General features: G+C 38.3%; 1 protein-coding gene across 1 annotated transcript; it reads left to right on the top strand.

The window, feature by feature from the left end:
• Positions 1-6,680: 6,680 nt before the first annotated feature.
• LOC110470903 (beta-Ala-His dipeptidase) lies at positions 6,681-17,742 on the top strand. Its single transcript, XM_077786759.1, is given in 15 exon segments — positions 6,681-6,758; positions 7,547-7,693; positions 8,947-9,008; positions 9,010-9,097; positions 10,034-10,123; positions 12,121-12,133; positions 12,136-12,258; positions 12,261-12,310; positions 13,694-13,772; positions 14,285-14,451; positions 15,784-15,948; positions 16,131-16,185; positions 16,188-16,232; positions 16,637-16,784; positions 17,637-17,742. Coding segments are annotated over 15 exon segments (1,416 nt in total).
• Positions 17,743-18,135: the final 393 nt, after the last annotated feature.

Below are 18,135 nucleotides of genomic sequence, written 5' to 3' on the forward strand. Positions count from 1 at the left end.
GTTGGTTCTTTCATTTCTTATAGTTAATAAGCTACCATCAAAGAGTGTTTTTATTAAAGAGATAAACCTGCCTACATTTAAAATCCTTTTAAACAATGTTGGCAAAGTTTATGGTATCCCATAAATGGAATAAGGACCATAACAAAACAAATCTCTTATATTGTGGACCTTAAACCTTGTTACAAGTTATAGGTTATAAAATAAAGGACAATTAGCAATGAAATACTAAGCTATAAAGTAATAATAGGTTTTTTTCCCCATGGTAGTACAGTTCCTCAGTAGTATTATGTGATAAATAGACAAATAGTTGAATGGATCAACTAGATACAATAGATCTATTTTTAATGTGACTTGTACTATTCTAACTCAGGAATAACTCCAGTGTGAAACACTTAAAACTAAGATAAATGAAGGCAGGATTAATGTAAAAATAAAATTATTTTAAATAAACTAAAACAACCATTGAATTCCCCCCAAAATTTTGCATTTCATTTGCAAATGAGGTTTTGCACATTAATCAAGTGAAGAACAAGTACTTAAAAAGATGAAAGGTCTTTGTAAGGCTCTGAGACAGGACCTGGACAACCCTTATTATGCTTATTACTGAATTTGACCATGTCAATAGAGGTTCTTTCAAAATGGGCAGAGGACTTTAAGGGTAGAATTTTGTATGCAGACACAAGCACCTTAAATCTACTACATGTTCTGCAGTTCTCCTTTCTGCTGTGAAAAATGTGGCAGCAAGAAGATGCTGAGGCTATCCACATCTAAGTACAAACACTTCATATCCCACAGTTCTTTCCTATGAACATTTTTGCCATGAAAAGAGCAACAGCCAGCAGAGCTGTCTTTCCAGGAAGAATATTTTTATACCCACATTTATCTGATTGCAAACCAATCAGCAGAAAATTTTCTTAGGTAAATAGTGAATTACTCCTCCTCACTGGGCACAAAGGGCAATACTACTTCCTGGGAGAGGGGCTTTGCGTGAACAGAAATGTATCCCTTTTTTTTCCACTTTTCAAGACAAAGCAAAATCCACCTCTTTTCTCTCAGTCCTCCAACATACTACTGTAAAGCAGCAACATCAGCAATATTAAAGTGCTTTCTGGCACTGGGCTTTCTGTTGGGATATTGGAATTCCAGGAGGAAAAAGGAGATAGGAAAATTTCTCATGACTTGATGTATTATCATTTTGGCTATCCTGATTTGATTATGGTATGATAGAGAGGGAGAAGTGAGCATCTAAACCCAAAATTAATCTTTAACTTAAAATTATCTCTTTATTAACTGCAGAACTTATCATTAAAATTGAGATTAAAATTGAGATAAAATGTTCTGCAGGTGAAAGAAGAGACCTTTCCAGTTCAGGCTCCAATCATCAGCAACAAAGGCAGCTGCTAAGAGCACCTAGAGATAAGGACATTCTTTTAAAATATCATCTGTATTACAGAAAAACAGAACTGATAAACAGCATCTCACCTTTTTCACTAAAGACTTAGCTTGAGCATAGGTCGGGCTGGTCATTGCTGTTCTCCAAAACAGCATTCGGGCAATTGATACTGCAGCACTTTGACTGCTGGAAATAGCACTGGGTGTTGCAGTGTCACCTGCCTGCAAATGCAGACCTTGCCTATGCTTCCCACCAGATATTTTCATTGCTGTTACACAGTCCTTTGATTTGGATGCTACTTATTTAGTAATCTTCAAATGCAGTCAGGTGCTGTGAGCTGGCATTTGCTCCCCTGCAGGTGTCTGGATCTCTGCAGCTGCTGGTCCTCATGACAACAGCGGCTGCATGGGGTCAGGGCTGGGCTTAAGAACTGCCATGCCAAAAGTTGTCATCCTCCTCCAAGGACCTCACTCAGCTGGAGAGGTGACTGTGGCTTGATTGCCTGCTTCTAGCAAAGGTATGCTACTTATCAATGAGTATTGTTAAAGGAAGTTAAAAAATAAACCTATTCTCTCAGTTGCCTTCCTTGCTTAGAGAGAATGTTCCTTTCAATGGAGTCCACCATTGATTAGGTAAATTAGTTCCAACTGCCATAAACATCTTTATCGCCTTTAATATCAAATATACTTTGTTATTTGCAAACCAGATGAGTTCTGACTGTTTTTCTCTGGGGTGTTTGCAACCCAGTGTTCAGTTTTCATTGGCACCCTCCTCCCTGCACCCACCTGAAATGCTGTGTCGCAGAGAGGGAAGTGCATGAAGTACATACTTCAGGAGAGACAAGGAGGTCTTCAAAGAATGTTCAGTAGCTACTTCTCAAATGTTTGTAAGTTTAGTTGATATTTTATCAAAGAATCATCCTAGTTGAAGAATCAACTTGGATTTCTCGTTAAATCACCAAAGAAAAACACTAAGTTTTCTTTTAACAGTGCTTAACGACATGAGAGGAAGTGAGACAAAATGTTCTTACTACTAAGGAACAAAGGAAGAGAAAGAGCACAACTGACTGCCATGCATTATTTCTAAAAATAGGCATACTACATTTTTCAATAGAGCAGCAACTGCTCCTTTAAATGGCATCAAATAAAATACACTTGACATTAAACACTGAAGTCTTTGTTTGATATCCCCCCCTGAATGTATCATTCTTTCAAATAATTTTTCCCCTCCTCATGACACTGAGATATTTTAGCCTTGCCTGAAATCTTTCTACAGCTTTATTAAACTGACTCTTTTTTTGACATGAGCTCTTCCAGTTGCTATCCAAATGCTCCTGAACAACACTTTGTGTATTAGTAGTACATTAGTGTGAAGTTCCACCAGCTACTCCCGTCCCTCCCTCCTTCTACTACAGGAAAACATAGCTTTACCTAATTTCTTGTTTGAATTATTTATATTTTGTGCACTCTGCTACTTTCTATCTCCTTACATTCATTTTCCAATCTTTGCCACTCTTCCTTACTTTAATGAGAGTATTTTTGTGATATTCTATGATCTTTTCTTGAAGTTTGGTCTGTTTCAAAAATATCACAGAATAATTCCAAATTTCCCTAGGATATTTTGCTTGGTTCGTTGGTTGTTTTTTTTTCTTTCACAGCATTTTAGCTTCCTTGTTTCATTTTCTTACAGTTAAATGCTAATGAGACATGACAAAGACCTATGTCTCTTGTCTGCCTCTTTCCAGGTCATTTGCACGTAACTGAGACAAAAAGAGAAAGATGTCAGCACCGCAGCACACATCCTCTGTAAAAGCACACCGTCTTTTTGTGCTTCTGACATTAAAAGGTACGTATTTATTCAAGTCATGCATTTATTCAAGTGACCATAAGGTGACTTTTATATATATATATACTAATTTTTTTAGAATGAAAATGCATAGAATACAGCAATATCAAAGATTTGATTAGAGGGAGAGGAAATCATATGTAATGGAGCCACTGATATTTAAACCCATTGTATGAGCTTGGTGCCTCTAGCAGCTGTGTTCCAGCCTCTGCTATGATCTTGTTCAAGCATGGCATAACCAAAAGATCTATTTTTTACATAAGTGAACCTGAGAAGCCTGTCTAGTTTTCTCCAGTAAGGTTAAATGGAGGGGTGCATTCAGTGGCCTTGTTGTAAATGTTTTCCAAATTGAGGTTTGGAAATTACAAGGTAGAAAAATCAGTGAAATAAATGTCAAACTGAGGCATCCAGCCAGCTTCATGGTAAAGGAAGATAATGGCCCTGATGTCTCTGTAGATGAACAGCTGATTGAAATCCTGGGATGTCTTAACCATGGCAAAACTAGGTTTCATCTCACTTTCAGATTAATGCTTCCTCTACCATTCCTATTCCTATCACTTTCTTCTGGGGGTGCAGTGCCTTGCACTTTTCTAGAGCCCCTCACAAACACACCCATTATGGTCCCATCCTCTCCTAGGCTCACGTGGGAACCAGCTCCCCTCTGTGAGACCCATCTCCCAGGTGGAATATACTTTATTAGTCAAAAGCACCAGCCTGAAGGTAAACTTTGCTCTCTTGGGACACACTGTTGGCTACAGTGAGACTGAGCAACACGGCACAAGCAGAGCCATTGCCCAGTCCCCCAAAAGTGCACTGTGACAAAAAGAGAAGAAAACAATGTATATCCTCTCTGCTCAGCTTTTACCTAATGCTGATCATCTCCAAGAACCCTGAGCCCCTTTTGAATGTGATCTGCAATGTCTTGGCTCAGATGCCCTCCTGTATCTGCCCAGGCACCACCTCAGCAAGTGCCAGTGTCTTGTCCATGCCAGGAAACTCAGGGTCCAGCTCATGGTCTTCTCTCCTCTGTCCTGTGCAGCCTGGGAAGTCCTCCTGACCATGCTCCACACTCTGACTTCCTATTGCCCTCTGTAAAATGGGCTTCAGTTGACAAATATTTGCAGCCACTTGCACAGTCCAAGGCTGAAAGAAATAGCCAGAATGGTAGTTTAAAGTCTAGGGTGCTTGTTGCAAAATTCCTGTTCTTAAGCCTTACCTGCAGAAGCTGAATCCAAAGGCAACTGTAACCTAAATTATCAAAACCTCATTCTCTACCATGTCTTTGTTGCTAAATCCCAGAAGCGGCTTTATCTCATCTAACATGTCCAGATTTTTTCCATGCTTACTTCAAAAATGTCTGTAATAATCACTTTTGCTTTAGGACAAATTGCTGCTGCAGTGATGAATGTATTTGAAGGGCATTGTTGATTAGATCCACCTCTTGGAGGTAGGGTTTATTGTTTTATGGAGAAAACAATGTAAGAAGAAAATAGTACTTTGACCATCACTCAAGGTTGGGGTTTAATATTTTAAAATATTTATATATTTAAATAATATGGCTAAATTTAATCTCTCCATACTAAAAACCACCTCCAAATTTGGATTTTCTTGGCTTGGTTAACAAGTCTTCTCCAAAACAGTGCTTTGCAGCTTCACCCCCCTGCAAAGTCAGCATTTGGTCTCTTTCAATACCAGTGTTTCCAGTGCTAAGAGATGCCAGGAACTGGACACTGGGAACTGTATCTACTGTGAGAGTCCTTTTCAAAGCTTCAGGAAGTGAAGCAAACCTTGTAACCTTGCTTCTGTGGGAAGGTTAGAAAATGGGGCCCATCCTTCATACAGCCAGGCTCTCCAGCCAAAGTGAACAATGTTTGCCTCATCTTGTTCATCATGCTTGAGTTTTCAATCTTCCTTCTCTGTCAGAGAAACATAATTGAAAATATTAATATTACCATAGCCTATCATCTACGCAATGCATCAAAGTTAAGGAGTTATGAATAGATCTGCAACTATACCTTTTGTTACCATTATGGAATATCTTCAGAGGAGCATTGGGTTTTGACCTTGAGGTCCATCCTATCACAGCCTGATACAGCAGCTGCTCTGAATTTAGCCCAGCCAAGTATTTAGTCATCCAAGGATTACTCTGCTAATACCAATTCAAGACACTACAGCAGCAGCTTCAAGCAAACATGAAAGGAAAACTGGAGGAATAAGAAAAACACACTTTAAAACCTTATCTTGTCAAAAGAAAAAAAAAGATGGCAGAGAGGTTTGCAGGTAGTAAATGAATTCTGCACTTATCAAGTGTTTCAGTAGTCACTGCTCTTAATCAACCACAAAAGCTATTTGTTTTCGAATACTCCCCAGTGTCAGGCTTGTTTTCCCTTATTCATGTAAAATATGGAATGTCTGTCAGTGAATCCATTTTTCTGCCTTCTTCTGGCAGTCTCGGGGGAAAATCATGTCCTGGGGTGCAGCATCACGATCGGAGCGGCCTCACCTCGAGTGCTGGGGGAAGTTTTGGGTGCCACAATTTAAGAAAGATATAAAACCATTAGAGAGTGTTCAAAGGAGGACTGTGAAGATGGTGAAGGGCCTTGAGGAGAAGCTGTATGAGGAGCAGCTGAGGGCACTTGGTCTGTTCAGCCTGGAGAAGAGACTGAAGGGAAACCTCATTGCAGTTAGAACTTCCTCATGAGGGGGAGAGGAGGGGCGGGCACTGATCTCTTTGCTGTGGTCAGCAGTGACAGGAGCTGAGGGAATGGCCTGAAGTTGTCAGGAGAGGTTTAGGCAGGATATCAGGAAAAGGTTCTTCACCCAGAGAGTGGCTGGGCACTGGAAAAGGCTCCCCAGGGAAGTGGTCACAGCATGAAGACTGACAGAGTTGAGGACAATGCTCTCAGGCACATGGTGGCATTCTTGGAATTGTGCTGTGCAGGCCCAGAACCTGGACTCAAAGGTCTGTGTGGATCACTTCCATTTCAGGATATTCTATGATTCTGAAAATGAAGAAAAAGAAAGATGAGTCCCCATGGCTGTTGGTGTCTGCAAGTCTTGCCCCAGGGTTGTCTTCCCAGAACATACAATTTGATGCTTGTGTACTGAAAAACGGATGTAAAAATGTTTCTTTAGAAAATGTTGCCCCCAAGTTATTTATAAAGCTGACACTAAAGATATTCACTCTTTGGTTATTTTTTTCAATTTTTCTTCAAGCAACTTGACTATGAATCAATTGAAGTTTTTATGTGATAAAATGAGTATACTTTCTCCTGGCTTGAGGAGATTAAATGAGACTTAAATAAGTTCAGCACATTGTGAATGTCTCTGTTTTCTAGTGCTAAAAAAAAAATGTATATTGCAGGATGTCTGTTATGTTGAATTTTATCCTTAAATTTCACATAGCATCCATTTCAGCCCTGTGCTGCTCTCTAAGGCAGTAATGTCCTCCTCATCCTCTTCAACACTGGAGATGGAGATCTTCAAGCACATTGATGCACATCAAAGTGATTTCATCAAGGTAGGAGCTATATTGCAGTGAAATAATGGTGCCCCAGAGGCCTGGGCTCCTCTGGCAGGAGTACCTGTCACAAAGGTAATGAGCAGAGTTTCAGGTCTGGCATCAGGAGTGCAATATGCACAACACACAGCAAGGTTGTAAGAGGACAGACTGATGGGGACCCGTGGGATGAAGGAGGAACTTACATGGACTTTCACAAAAGAGAGGGTTGTGAGCATCCTTTGAGTGTGTTCAGCTAGAGGCTTCACTAGGCCAAAATGCACTTGCATGGGGCATGCTAACCAGATAGGATGCTCACTCTCTGTGCTTCAGAACGGATGTTTGTAGGTTTGATCTTTACCAGGAGAGGAATCTTGGTCCCATGCTGGTTTGTGCTTTCATTTTTGTTAGCTCTGTGAAAAAGACAGAAACATAAATTTCAGTATCAGTTATGCTTTGAATCCATGAGCACTTCTGAATCCTCATGAACTTACCAAGGTAAGTTGTACATAATGTAATTTCTATAATGCAAACTAGTCAGCATCTAGTCTACCTCCTCTTCCACTGGATTTTAGATCCAGGATTGACAATGTGAATGCCTAAATGTGAGCACCCTCCCTGTTTAGAAGATCAGGAATCTCAACCCTGGGGAGACACCTAAGCGATTCTTCTCTATCCTGAAAGCTTAGAGCATCTGTGATAATGCTGTGATGATACAGAGAGGAAATCATCTTCTAGTATGAGATTTCTGGTACAAGGACTGAGGACAACAATGCTCTGGATCACCTAATTGCACATTTCTTCCTGTGCAAGGTCTGAAGAAATGGGTGGCTGTGGAAAGCAATTCTGTTCAACCACATCTGAGGAAATAAGTAATGTAAATAATGGCACTGGCAGCAGACAGACTTGCAACACTGGGAGCCACTGTTAATTTGGTAAACCTGGGGTCACAGCAGGTGCTTATCTTGGACTTAAAACCTCATATCTACCCATAGGTCTACCTATTGCATTTAGTGTTCATGTATGTTATAACATATTGTTATTTTTTTGAAAGCTAGTGACAAATTTATCAATAGTCCTGTGCCTGCATGATACCTGCTGAAATCAGGTCTGAGAACTGAATGCAAACTGGGAACCACAGGCAATCCAAATGCAAATTTTTGTTCTGTGCAGAGAAGGGAGTTTGATGCTTTTAACTGGAGGGAAGAAGTTTGCAAAAGTAAAAGGACTGAGGTTTTTTACTGGGGCTCATTTTAAAATTTTTGTCTCTAATGAAGCATGAAAAGTAATGCATCATTTGTCACTGAACTTAATGAGGGAGGTTGCTCTTACAAGGACAGTGCTGTCAGATAGAAAGAGTTAGCTACCTAAAGCATCATCTTTGGTTTTCAGAGCTTTTGACAAAAGATCCAAACTATTTTTTCTTTCATTGTTGGAAAGCAATAGGGAAGAATTAATCTCTGAAAAACCTTAGTCTCTAATTAACTTACCTTACTGTAGCCATGGGCTCTTTCCTGCCCTGGGCTGTTACATTCCTAATCTAACAGGAATTCAAAAGCTCAGTAATAGTGATTCTCTGTTCTTTTCTCTGCTGCTTTTGGTGAGGATTCTGACTCTTAGCACAAGGACCCTGAAGTACAGCAACACTTCAATATTTCAGTTTGTGTCATTTGACAGTTGCAGAGAATGCAATTGGGCCATGTGGAGCTCTGTTCTGCACAGAGACACATTAGAGGATTAGCCTTAACCTGTTTTTAAGACAGTCTGACATAGCTGCTGCCTCCTGCCAGCAACAAGTTTTCTCAGATTCTATCTTTGAACTTACAGGCCTCCTGCCCTCTGTCTGTGGTGAAATAAAACCCCATATTAATTTGTGCAGCTTTTGACTATTTCAGTGTCCCAACAGACTCCAAAGCACAAGGTTACCTCTGTCTTCTACAGTGCTGGGAAGTGAGGAGGGCATTTATGACAATAAAATGTTTGAAGACTTCTACAAAGTCCAGCAGGAAATAAACAGTTGAGGCAAAAGATCTTAATTTCTTTGAATAGGTTAGAACTGGATTCACTCAGATTTGTGCACCTAATCAAATCAAAGTAAATTGAGTGTATAAGTATTTTCAATCCTGAGAATTCCAGATTTTTTTGCACATTTGTAAGTTTCAGAAGGTTTGGTTTTCCTTAGTTGCCTTTTTCTACCCTTTCTCCACAGCTGCCTGATGGCTAAGTCCTCCCACTGCCTTCTGTGATTCTTGGAGAACTGGGGAAGGATCCACACTGTATGTTTCTACAGTCATGTGGATGCGCAGCCTGCCAAGGAAGTTGGCTGGAACACTGACCCCTACACACTGACTGAAATCGATCTTCTCATAAGTTTTGTACCATTATTTGAATACATGACTGAGGTTCTGAGTGGGAGAAGGGTTCCTGTCTACTTAACCAAAGCATGAGGATTTCTGTGGAAATCTTTGGGACACGTCCAGCAGCTTTCAGCTTTGATGACTGTTCTGTGACTAGTGAGATCCATCAGTGACTGCCTAATATTTGGTGTGTAAATATTAGCATTTGTGGTGGAAGAATGTGAGGACGTCTTAATGTAATTATCCTTCCAGCACAGCTAGCTGACTGAAGGAACAAAAACAATGGATAGAGGGCCAGCAGGTAAGAAGGACCTCAGAAATCCTGATTCTCAGGTTATAACAACTTAGTTGCCCTTTCTCATTATCTGGGATCAATTCCCAGCATCTTTACTGGCATAATTCTTCTACCTTATTCCAGTGTATACCCAGTGGGGATTGCTACACATGTTTATACACAGGCACAGAGTTCAGTTCATGTACAGTGATAACTGTACATGATGTGCACTTGAAAAAGAAATTAAATGCTTAGACTTGTACCTTCATATTTCTGCCATGGCATTTATCTGTAGGGTTTTTGCCGCTTGTTACCTGGTCTGAATGATATGTCCAGAAGCTGCATATTGTACAAACCCTTCAGGCATATCTGGTATGAACAAACAGTTCCTGAGAAGAAAAGTGAAGCTCAAAAATTGTCATGTAGCAGAAACCCCAAAATTATGTATATAAAAGGAAGGAAAGGGGGGGAAAAAGTGTACCAGTCCATTGGGAAGCACCTGAATACTCATCACCTTATTTAAAATGAGCCAGTGAAATCCTGACACTTTTGATGCTTTCTTGCTCCATCACTAAAGCTTCTGTGCAACTCAAATTTGACAGTTATATTGAAGTGATGAGGGAAAATTCAAAGGTTTCTTAAAAACTTTCCTCTTTTCGTTTTAAGGAAACCTCTATGGGTGTGGAGTAACAGACAATAAGGGACCAGTCCTAGCCTGGATAAATACAGTGGAAACATTTAGAGCTGTGAAATTAGTAGGTATCAATGATGACTTCTTTATTATTATTGCTAATTTTTGCTATTTAGTATTATTTGTTGTTATTTTTTATTACATCTCTGGAGAGATGTATTTACATTCCTGAGTAAGATCATACCTCTCTGTCCCAACAGACAGACTATATACAATTTGAAATATTAACTATTTCTGATGCAGCACTTAGGACACTAGTCCCACTTGAGTAAGAGTTTGTCTTTGAGCATTTCTGTTTCGAACAGTCTGTCTGCAATGTAAATACAGTCTTGCTACCATTGCCCTGCAGAGAAAAACCCACAGGAAGCATTCAATATGTATTACATACATTACACAGCTCTGATAATTGTTCTGCTCTCTTGAGAACTTTTAAAATGATAAAATAATAGACATTACAGAATGCTGATGAAGACTCATATTTGCTGATACATTCTACTGATCTTTGGTTTTCTCTGCCTACAAGATACCTGCAATTTATGTATCTGTGTGAAGAGAATAAGCATCTTAAAATGTTCATCCAGAATGGGCTGTTATGTCACCAACAGATCAGATTTATCAAAGTAAATACTTTGAATGGGTGCATTCACCAAATTCAAATTTTGTGAATGCAACCAATCACTCAGAATCTGACAGATTTCTGAGGTCAGACATTTGCCCCTAAATTACTACAATGACCAACATAGCCATCTCCAAATAATTTAAGAATTTTGGAGTAGTCTTACCCCCAAAGTAAAGGTAAACCAAAAATATATTTTAGGCTTGTAACTGGGTTAACTATCATCCTTTAAGCTGAATTTGCATTACATATCCTGTTAGTGTGATGAAAAACAGTTTTCTGTCTCTTGTATGACATTATGGCACAAACTGAGCATTAAGTCTTGATTTTTTTAAAGTCCCCTTACAGCCTTTTGGAAAACATGTTTTTCTTGCATCCATAGTACTGAATTGACCTTGGTCTCTCTTAAACCCTAGAAAACTCACATTATTTGCCTAAAGAGTAGTTGTTGTAAGTGGACATGGTTATGGGTTTGACATCTTTCTAGTTTTTTCAAATCATTAATAGCTATCTTGACATTTTAACAAACAAGCAGAAAGGAATTTTTGTCATTTGAAGCCTTTTTCTAGAAAACAGCACAGACCATCAAACAATATTCATTAACAGTTTGTTTCTAAAATTTCTGTGGCCAGCTGATTATCCATCAGTGAACCCATCCATGACGCAAGTTCATTTTATTTTACATATTCATTCTTTTCTTTAATCTGAGCATCAAATCAAAAGAGAAAAGATCTTAAAACCTCTAATGAGAAAATGAATTGCAACAGGAAACTAAGTTGAAATTTATGTCCTCTATGGGATGTGTCAGCATTTTTAACTCCCACTATTCCATAATAGAAGATCTCCTAATTACTCTTGGAAATGCATCATTATCAACCAGCAGGCTTGCAAATTTAGGAGTGTTAAAAAGATAAATAGGAGTGTTAAAAAGATAAATAAGAGTAGAGTCACTGGCAACATTCTTTATCACCATGTAAGTCTGTTGATAGACAACATTGGGAAAACCACAGCCAGTGGCTCCCACATGGGCAGTAACAGTGGAATGTATGAGGCAGGAAATTTTCTGTGGAAATGCAATTGCTATTAGACAGTTAGAATTTCCAAAGCAATTAGATTATTGAATAGCACTGACAGAACGCCCGTTTAATGAGATATTTCAGCAAGTTTTCTGAAAGCACAAAGAAGAAAAAAAGACATCATATTGCCCTTTAATAATGAAAAGTAGATAAAAACATGAGGAAAAGAACAAGTTTTTCTGGGAACCTATATGTGTCTGTCACTGGCTTCTCTAATGTAGCAAGTTAAATATCCTATGCACTCATCCATCATCTTTCTTATCCTAACACAATTTGTACAGCAAGCCAGTCTGCTCTTAATTTTAAAGCTTTTTGGAAAAAAAAATTAAATGCTTGTTTCTTACTCAAACTTTTCTAACTTTTATGTAGGATATGCCAGTGAATTTAAGTTTGTAATTGAAGGCATGGAAGAAGCAGGATCCTTGGAGTTAGAGAAGCTACTTGATGAAGAAAAACAGGGTTTTTTCTCTGATTTTGATTATATTGTAATTTCAGACAACCTGTGGCTCAGCCTGCCCTTACCTATGGGAGTGGGGGAAACGCCTGCTTCCTTGTGGAGGTAAAGGACACTCCAACAGATTCTCGACAGACAGCAATGATGTAGGTATACTCACATATGCATGCAGAGAAAGACTGAAGGAAAGCTTAATATTTACAAGTACAGAGCTTTCTTCTGCATCTATTTTGGCTTCTGCAGATTTACCTCCTCATTTCAGTTCCATTAGCCTTATTTACTTCCATTAACTTCTCTTCAATCATTTCTTCCCTTGATCCCTTTCCTATCTCATTACTCTCCTGCCACTCTGCCAGTCTCTTCTCATCCTCCCCTCTGCACATCAACTCTGTTCTTGTGGACACCAATCCCTACACCTGCCTCTCCAACTCTATCTAAAACCATAATTCTGCTGCAGAAGATACTGCTTAGTACAATAAATCAGCCTAAAGGGACTCAGTTTGGTTGGATCTCTATGTTTAAAAGCCACACACAATTTTTGTAAACACTGGCAGGTGTAAATAAAAGTCCACTGTAGCCAACATGCTAAATTTAGCTGGTAATGTGAGCTACTGTGAAATAAAGAGCAGAAATTTCTCATCTGAAATGCTTCCTGATGAAGCAAGCATAAAAGGAATTCAGAGAGAAGATTAAAGAACTTGAGAACTAAAGAAAAATCTGCATTAACCTTTATGTCTGAAAAAGAATGAATTTTTTTTAAACTGAAAGAGCCTTGGCAGTCTTGATTCAATTCTTCTAAGTCTTGGCTAAGAAAAATGATGCTATTAAAACATCAAAAATGATCTCTCCCTGCTAGTAGACAGTTAGCTGTAATGAGGTTTTGAGAAGAATAAACAAGTTCTTTGCAGGAAAATATTTTATGATAAACTCAAGTATGAAAATGTGTCTGGAAAAATAGCCCATTTAATAACTCAAATGCCTCTATTCTAACGACTTGTTATTCAAGAGAGCTATAAATTTTTATTTGTTGCAATCTTGAATTAAGATTGGACATATATTCTTAATATCAAACAAGATTATTTTTTGCCTTTTTAAAAGAAGATTTTGCATTAAATAAAAAGGGTAGACAACTTGAAGAATTTATTCTCCAGTGTTAGAAACAGTAATAATATGCAAACGTTTAATGTATGATGTCTTTAATCTTACTGAAGCAAAAGATGGAGTGGAGGAGGACCCTTGCTCTCAAATCTGTGAGCACTACAGACAGCTGAATTTCTCTCTCTTGGTGGCTGACAACAGAGCTCCATCTTCTCTGCCAAAGCAGATTGCTCCTGACATTATGTTTTCCATTTAAGGGTCAGAAAAAAAAATACTGTTTATTTGTAATCTTATTTTTAAAAAATGGTACCACCAGTCACTGTGGAAAACAAAAACTCACAGAAGAGTAAGGTAGTGAGTGTTTACAAGTAACCAGTGGTTTTGGTACAGGTTGGGTGTGGCAGCAAGGACCTTCACCCTGGAACTTTTGGAGGCATCATTCATGAGCCGCTGCTGGAGCTGATAGTGCTGCACAATCACTGCCCAGGAGCAGCTGGGGGGAGCTGCCCATATCGGCCTAATGAAGGGCAGGGCCACGTTTAACTCTTGTAAGGTAAGTCTCATTGAAGCAACATCCCCAGATTTCCAAACCTCAACACAGCTATGGTGGCGGCAGCTGAGGAAGGGAATGTCCCAGTAAGGCCAGGACTTTAGACATGATGTCAGTCACACATCAGTTAAGAACATTTAAGGATTACAGGCAACTTTAATGCATGCACACATAGCAAAACCTGACTTTCTAATGCTGCTTTGTATCCCAGTAGGATGATGTTTTCATGTCAGAAGCTGGGTTGACACATCACACACTACATACAAACAGCAGCTCAATGATTTTCTTAATAAATATGCAAACATAAGTTAGGGGAAGCAACTTGACATATGCAAAGAGTTGTTCCTAATTTGGTCAAGAGCTAGATAGAAGGGAGAAGGTATTATGATTGCCAAGGGGAAGAAATAGGTTCCCTATTTCTGAATCCTATTTTGCAGACAGCCTTGTGGATTCCACAGGTCGTATTCAGATCCCTGGAATCTACGACAGTGTTGCTGCCCTGACAGAGGAGGAAAGGAAGTTATATGAATTGATTGAATTTGATCTAGAGGAACACAGAAATAACTGTGCTGTGAAAAAATTCCTCTATGGCACCAAGGTAATGTAAAATCTGCATGAATACTCAGCAGAAGGAATTTAAATCATCTATTTGTAGCATTTATATATAAAGCCAAACTGAAAGGAATTTTCAGTCAATGGAAAGCTCAAAATAAAATAAAGGAGCACTGAGAAATAAGAGGTAAATAAAACTAGTCTGCTGAAAATGTAAGGCATTGCATCCGGGGAAAGTGATCAGAAATATGAACAATCAATTAAAAACAATGATGCAAAACTAACAGTGTCTCTCTTCCTTGCCTACTCCCCCCCCCCCCCCTCCCCAAGCATAATCAGCCAAATAAAACATGCATTAAAATGCCTACATTTAGGTTACATAGTAGGAAAAAAGTTGTATTCAGCTCTGAAAAAATGGGAGGCAGTCTTAGGCAGATATGTTTTGGGTTTTTTTTTATTTAATAGATTTTGATGTCTGCCAAGCGTGCCATAAAAAGCATCCAAAGCTACAAGCCTCTCCTTACCAGCAATTAAAAATTATATCCTAAATAAAAAACCAGCAGGTAAGGTCTGGCTTGGAAATATTTCTCTGCACAAGAATGGCAGCTAGGAGAAAGGAGTTGATTATTTTTTTATCACAAACATAATTATTGTGGTGTAGGTTCTGCTAACATGGATGCTTTTATTTCTGTGAAAAAGCTTTCAGATTACCTAAAGCTAGATTGTTAGAATCAGTAATACAAAAGTATAATGTAACTATACTATCTGAGTTTTGATGAGGATGAATTTATGCTAGTTTTATGTATAGATAAAGGTCTAGTCTCATAAAACTGAAGGAAAGCAGCAGCACTCTGAGGTTCTGCATGAAGACCAGTTTATAATTTATATATTTCTCCTATTTTCTTGAGAATAATAATCATATTTTGTTTCTCCTCTGCATTTTCGCCAGAAAAACTTGGTTACTGAAAATTATAATTCCTATGTGCTTTTCAGTGTTCATTAGTAGAATTTCTTCACTGGTATCATCTGGGATGTATCTTACTTCATGGTTTTTCCAGTGACAAATTCAGGATAAAGAGGCAGTCAGATCAAAAGTTCTGATACTACCTTGCACTAGGAAATTTTACTTTGAAGATTTTAAAAACAATATTCTATTTTTATTATTTTTCATGAGAAACCGTTACTATCCAAATCTTTCTATGACTGAAAGTAGTAGTATTTTTTTAAAATGAAAATACACGTGCATGGGTTTAAATAAAAAATCAAATACCTCTAAAATACAGGTCTCCAAATACAAATTTTAAGATCAAAAACTTGTTTATATAAATTGTGGCTTGTTTATATCAATCTCTTATATTTTGAATTATTTTTTTTAAAGGAAGAAATACTCCTACACCTGTGGTGTTACCCCTCTCTCTCTATTCATGGGATTGAAGGAGCTTTCCATGAACCAGGCATTAACACAATCATTCCAGCAAAAGTAATTAGCAAATTCTCAATCCATCAGGTTCCCCACATGGACCTTTTGGTTGTGAAAGAACAGGTAAGACACAAATCTTTTCTTTGGCCACTACTGTGTAAACTAAGTCTCTCTTATTACCTTACAAACCTAGACTTGTAGTAAATGGAATTTTTTAGCACTTATTTCTTTCCAAGAGAAGGAGGAATGTGGGTATAAGCTTGAAGTTGCAAGATGAAAGCTTTTTAGAAATATTTTCCCTACAGGTGGTGGAACACTTGGAGGGTGTCTTTTCCAAGAGGAACAATCCAAACAAACTGAAAGTAATGATCTACTACATAAAGCAGCAAGAAGGGCAATAAAAACAGGTGTGATCCTTTTTTTCCCCCCCAATTCTTAGTGTGTCTGTAAGTGTTCAGGGGCATCGTGCTCAACAATAGGGCAAAACAGATTTCCCAATTTAGTGCTGCAGCCTCTTACTCTTATAAACCTCATTGATTCTGACAGAATAACTCATCAACATCTTCTATACCTAGTTAAATTTTGATATGCTTTACAGAAGTAGCCAAAAGATCTCATTTATTTATTTTTGTATTGATAAGAAATCAGAGGTTTATAGAGTAGAGCTGATTTGTGACATCAATTGGCTACACACTCAAACCCATTTCTACTCAGAAGCTCTTAGTATCAGCTCTTTGCTTAGATCTATGATAGCAGAAATAAGCACCTGGATTACACCTATTTATTAATTAATTTTCCCCATGTATTTCAGTTTTTGGAGAAGATCCAGATTTCATCTGTGATGGTTCAACAATTCCTGTTGCCAGAATGTTTCAGACTGTGGCGCAGAAAATTGTGACGATGCTTCCAATTGGAGCGGCTGATGACGGGGAGCATTCCCAGAACGAGAAAATAAGCAGGTTTCTTTCATTTTCTTTTGCTGCTATTAGAGAAGGGGGAGAATTGAAGTCCCTTGGTGCCCATGAATGAGCATGCCCAGATGGGAAGCTTTGCTGTGCATTGGGCAGCTCAAAGCTACTATCTCCAGCTCACTCGTTCCTGTGCTAAGCAAGCAAGCAAAATTCCCAGACTAATCCATACCATTATACACTTTTCACTGGGTGTCTACTCAGTCTTTAAATTCATTGCACTGGCAATTTTCATTTCTATAGCAATGAAATTTGCCTCTGGTGTGAAAGATGATGGTGTGGATGGGCACTCTTCTATCACAGCATCTGTTTTGAAGTGTGCCAGTCACAGATACGGTTATGTGAGGATTTTGGTGGTTTTCAGTATAAATGGCTATAAAGATTCATTTATCATCCAGGGACATAAACTAGCATAATTATATAAAATATAGCTTAAATTCCTCACTGTTGTTTATTGTTGGAGGCACCATGGTAAACCACTATTCAGTGTGTTGCCTGAACATTTGTGCAGGCTCTGAGTCAACTCATGCTGAACTCGGGAAAGAGGAGAATCCTACAATAATTCTCAAATTACTTTTTGTCTCCCCTCATTAAAGCCTCAGTGCTCCTGGCTACAGATAATACCAATTTGGGTATGTAAACCTGGAAAAAGTTTTCTGAAGTAAATCCAGAGGAATATCAAATTAAAAGATGTCCAGCACTTCTGTGCACTGGGTAATTTTCAGGGCTTACCAATATTGCAAATTCCTCTGAAGACTCATGGAACTTCACTGGACTACACTCCTAATTTTAAGAGCAGGACAGCCTGACAAGACTTCATTGTGTTTCTTTCCTTCTTCACAGACACAACTATATTGACAGAAACAAATTGTTTGCAGCTTTTTTCCTGGAGATATCAAAGCTACATTGGAACTTACATGAAACTTCCCACACAGAGACTATCAACTGACAGATCATATCAAGAAAATCAGCAAAGCACTTTCTTAAATTTTTGAACTTATATCAAACATATAAACACTTATATCAAACATATATTTATATCAAACTTATATCAAACATATAAATCACATATTCAGTGGCTGTGAATTGGTGGGGAAAAAAAATAAATGCTGTGCTATTTCCTGGCATACTACTAAATGGCATGCATTTGTTATTTGGTCCATCAAGTGATCTTATCCCTAGTGGTGTAAAATAAGATAAGGGATAATTCATTCTTGCTGCATGGAACATGTTGCATTTTAGTTTTAAACTTCAAGGCAAAGGGAATTTATTCATCCATTTTATCAAAATGACTTTATTTCTGTTTTATAGTATCACTCTTCATGCTGCCCAGCTCACATTC

Source organism: Lonchura striata, chromosome 1 (genome assembly GCF_046129695.1).
Source record: "Lonchura striata isolate bLonStr1 chromosome 1, bLonStr1.mat, whole genome shotgun sequence".
Lineage (NCBI taxonomy): Eukaryota > Metazoa > Chordata > Aves > Passeriformes > Estrildidae > Lonchura > Lonchura striata.